The 4010-nt window shown below is 36.7% G+C and overlaps 1 protein-coding gene across 1 annotated transcript; it reads right to left on the bottom strand.

Moving 5' to 3' along the window:
- Window positions 1-401: 401 nt before the first annotated feature.
- LOC108770622 (uncharacterized) lies at window positions 402-2707 on the bottom strand. Its single transcript, XM_018522307.1, has 2 exons — window positions 454-2707; window positions 402-412 (listed from the first exon to the last, which is right to left on the bottom strand). The coding sequence occupies exons 1-2, from the start codon at window positions 2705-2707 to the stop codon at window positions 402-404; spliced, it is 2265 nt and encodes a 754-aa protein (XP_018377809.1).
- Window positions 2708-4010: the final 1303 nt, after the last annotated feature.

Raw genomic sequence — 4010 nt, 5'->3', positions numbered from 1 at the left:
GACGTTACACTGACTTTCGTAAAAGATTAAGCAAAGGGCGAGCTTTAATAGCGAAATCCTTTATGAATCTACGAAAGAAATTTGCAAGACCAAGAAAACGTTGAAGTTGAACAACATTCTTAGGTATCGGAAAGTCTCTAACAGCCTTAACATGACGATCACTTAAGGTAATTCCTGACGGAGAAAGAATATATCCAAGATATTCAATTTTCTCTTTTAGAAAATGACATTTTTTATAATTAAGTTTAAATCCGTATTGTTTTAAGATCAAAAGTACCTCTTTCAATGAAGACAAGTTTTCCTCAACTGTACTAGATGGCACCAAGATATCATCAATATAAACTAAAACTTTATCCTCGCGCAAAAAAGGTTGAAAGATTTGGATCATTCTCTTTTGGAACTCAGCTGGAGCCTTACAGTAACCAAAAGGTAATTTCATGTACTCAAACTGACCATCAGGAGTCGCGAAAGCAAAATATTTAGAATGATCTGGATGAACATCTATTTGATGAAAACCATCTTTTAAGTCAAGCAAAGTAAAAACTTTCTTATTGCCCAGTCGAGAAAAACATTCTTCCATCAATGGAAAGGGGTATTTTTGTTTTATGACACGATCATTCAACGGTCGTAAATCAATGCACAATCGCATTGTACCGTTTTTCTTAATTACAGGAACCACCCTTGCACAATAAGGGGAAATGCTCGGTTTAATAATTCCTCTGTGCAAGAGATCATCAGTAATCTCTCGAATCTGTTTCCTTTCAGACCATGCGAAGCGTCGAGGAGAATAAGCATAAGTTGTATTGTCTTTGAGAGACACTGTGACGGCATGACCATCTTCAATTGGAATGACAGAAGTATTCTCAACTTCACGAATTAAAGTTACAAGTTTTTCATCAACCGTTGGTCCGAAATCAGATTCGAAAGTAAACTCATCAGAAAAACCAGGTAAAACAGACTGACTATAATCATCCAAAGATGCAATTTCAGAAAATAATTGGATCTTTGAATTTTCGTTACCAAAAGTTTCGCAAACAATTACAATTTTGTACATTTGCAAAAAATCACGACCAAGAATAAGGTCAACAAAAAGCTCATCGTCCTCTAGAACAAGAAAAGGAACTTTGAAAGATTTATTCGGAAAAATCGCGAGCTGAAATTCCAAAGTAAATTCTCCGAAAACTTTAATAATTGATTTATTTAAAGCTTTAAAAGAACGAGATGGAACTTTTAATTGATCCAGAGGTTGATTAGTCAAATTAGAAAAGATAGATGGTCGAATAAAAGATACAGCGCTGCCCGTATCAATAAGAGCGTCTAATGAGCAATTTGTTTCATTTAAAGCAGTCACCTTAACAATATTGTCGCTAATTTTATACGGCAATCCGATGTCGACAAAAGCTACCGTCGGTGAATGGGAAGGCTGGGAAGACTGGATGGTCTGGAGAGACTGGAAGGACTCGGAGGTCTCAGAAGATTGTGACGAAGACGTCTCTTCAATCGAAGCAACCGCTGACGAGCTACCAGATGAATTTCCAGTCAAGTTCTGCTCCTTTTTCTTCAGACGAAAACAGTTGTCCCGGGTATGCCCCTTTGTCCGGCAATAAACACAAAATACTTCCTTGGAAGAATCGGTAGACGGGCCTATTTTGGAAGAAGTCGTTTCTTCTTTCTTGATATTATCCTTGGAATTGACAGGCTTAACAGGAACAGGAGGGGTCTTTTTGGAAGGATCACCAAAAGCCAAAATAAGTGAGTGCATCTTGTCTAAGAATTGATCGATAGTTTCTGCTTGGATCAAAGAAGCTGAAGCTCTTAAAGATGGACTTCCTATACCAGAGATCAGGAAATCAATATTTTGTTTTTCAGGCAAACGAAAATTCTGTAAAAGCTTCAATTTCTGCATGGCGTAATCCTGAAAAGACTCCTTTGAAAAATTCCATTTTCTACTTTCGACTTTTTGAAAGGTTACACGAAAAGGTATGTCTCTTTTGAACCTTTGAGAGATAGCTTGCTTTAAGTTGAACCAGGAATCATTAACAGTACCTGAATTAAGATCTAACCAATCTTTTGCAGACTTGATCAACTTGCTGGAAGCAGCTAGGAGAGTCACCTGATCGGAGACATCATGGATACGGGAAACTCGTTCAACTTTCTCGATCCAAATATCAATATTTTCGTCTTCTGAACCAGAAAATGACGGAAGTTGGGATGCTAGCAGATTGACGGCTTGAGCAACTGGAACTGAGGCTAAAACAGGTCTCTGATTAAGAACCGCAGCACCAGAAGAATCAGAAGAAGACACAATTTGCGGATTAATGTTAGAAATCCGAGTAGCAGAGACCAAATTGGTAACTTGCTGCATAAAATCACTTTGTTGTCTGAGCATTAAATCGCTCTGTTGCTTCATTAATTCGGAAAAGAAGCCAAATATCTGCTGCAAAGAAGGATCAGCAACTGGAGGCGAAAACCTCGCAGAAGGCATATCACTTGCAGATTGTTGAGGTTGAATTGTAGCTCGAGCATTGCAGGATGATGTGCCATCAGATGATACGATACCAAAATCATTCACTGGACCATTTCGCTCCAAATGGGACATAATTTGGTCAATCAACTGTTCACAAGAAGAGGCTGGCACGAGTCCATAACTAAGAGCTTCATTCTTGAGTTCTTCAAAAGAGAGTTGGTCTAAGCGACTTCGATCCATAGCGATTGATAAGGCGTGAAGCGACGAAAGACAAAACTGCTCCGTAACCGTCGATCGGAAAATGTGTTGCCGTCTTTTGTTTGCAGATCTTCAATTAATTTCTTCTTCAAGAAATCATTCAATGGCGAATATTACCGCAATTTCGAGTCAAGACAGCCAACAAATGATAATGTTAAGGTGTCGGACTCTACAACACCAATGATGACTCCAAAAAAAAAATCGGAGAAAAATTAATCCGGAACTAATTGTAATATCCCACTTCTGAGCTGTAGAATCTTGAATTTGATATGTTTTCTTTGATGTAATTGAGGGCGAATAAAGCTTTACTACACTTAATGAGAATGTGGCCAATTAGTTTAAGGATATAAGTTTTCCTTTATTATTGGATGTACAAATCGTAGATGACGGCGCGAATACGTCCGAGTGATACGACGGCTACGCTTCGAACTCTCTTCAACAACTCGTTGCTAGGGACTCGTAGTCAAGGCAAATTAACATAGCAGTATTGCCGCAACGTGAATCTAATCACTTTTACAGTTTACAATATATATACATACACATGTATCAAGTTACTTATATATATAAACATACTTGCAATTTTCTCTTCAGTTGACGTTCGTCTACAATGTTAACGTCAATGGAAAAAGATTTTGACATATGATGAACAACGTTTGGTGCACATTATTTATGTATGTTCACGTTATCGGTTATCGCTATACTTACCATTTATACTTACCGTCTCTCTTCCTCTTACACACCGTCATCTTCTTCCTCCTTATGCGATTACATTTCGCATTTTGGTCCCAACAATTGTTTTTTTATTATATATATTAATAATAATAATAACTTAAATAATTACAGACACTGAGATATACTGTTTTAATATGCGTTTATTTTTGTATAATGCATTATATACAATATTATCTGAAGCGCACATTATTAATTCGTATTCAATAACTGAATTCTTATCATAAATCTTACGCAAAGTGTTTACCACTTCAAATTTATTCGCAATACAGTTTTGATGTAAATAACTTACAAAATATTTAAATTTATCGCTTATATTATTTGTATATTGGCGCAAATCGAAATATATGTGCTCGACACATTGTGTCGAGTTCAAGCATAAAAAGTATAGTCGACGGTATCATATGCATACACTTGTTACATAAAGATAATTTTACATCGTCAACATTACGTATTTCAACAGATTTAATGACAAGGTTCAGTATCATTACTTTCGATGGCGTAGATGACTGCACCAATCGCTGGATAGCTGTCCGTTTTTTTCGATTAACGCCAT

This window comes from Trachymyrmex cornetzi, unplaced genomic scaffold, assembly GCF_001594075.2.
Source record: "Trachymyrmex cornetzi isolate Tcor2-1 unplaced genomic scaffold, Tcor1.1 scaffold100, whole genome shotgun sequence".
NCBI lineage: Eukaryota > Metazoa > Arthropoda > Insecta > Hymenoptera > Formicidae > Trachymyrmex > Trachymyrmex cornetzi.
Note: the sequence above shows the minus strand (reverse complement) of the source record. Positions and strands in the feature narration are given on the sequence as shown.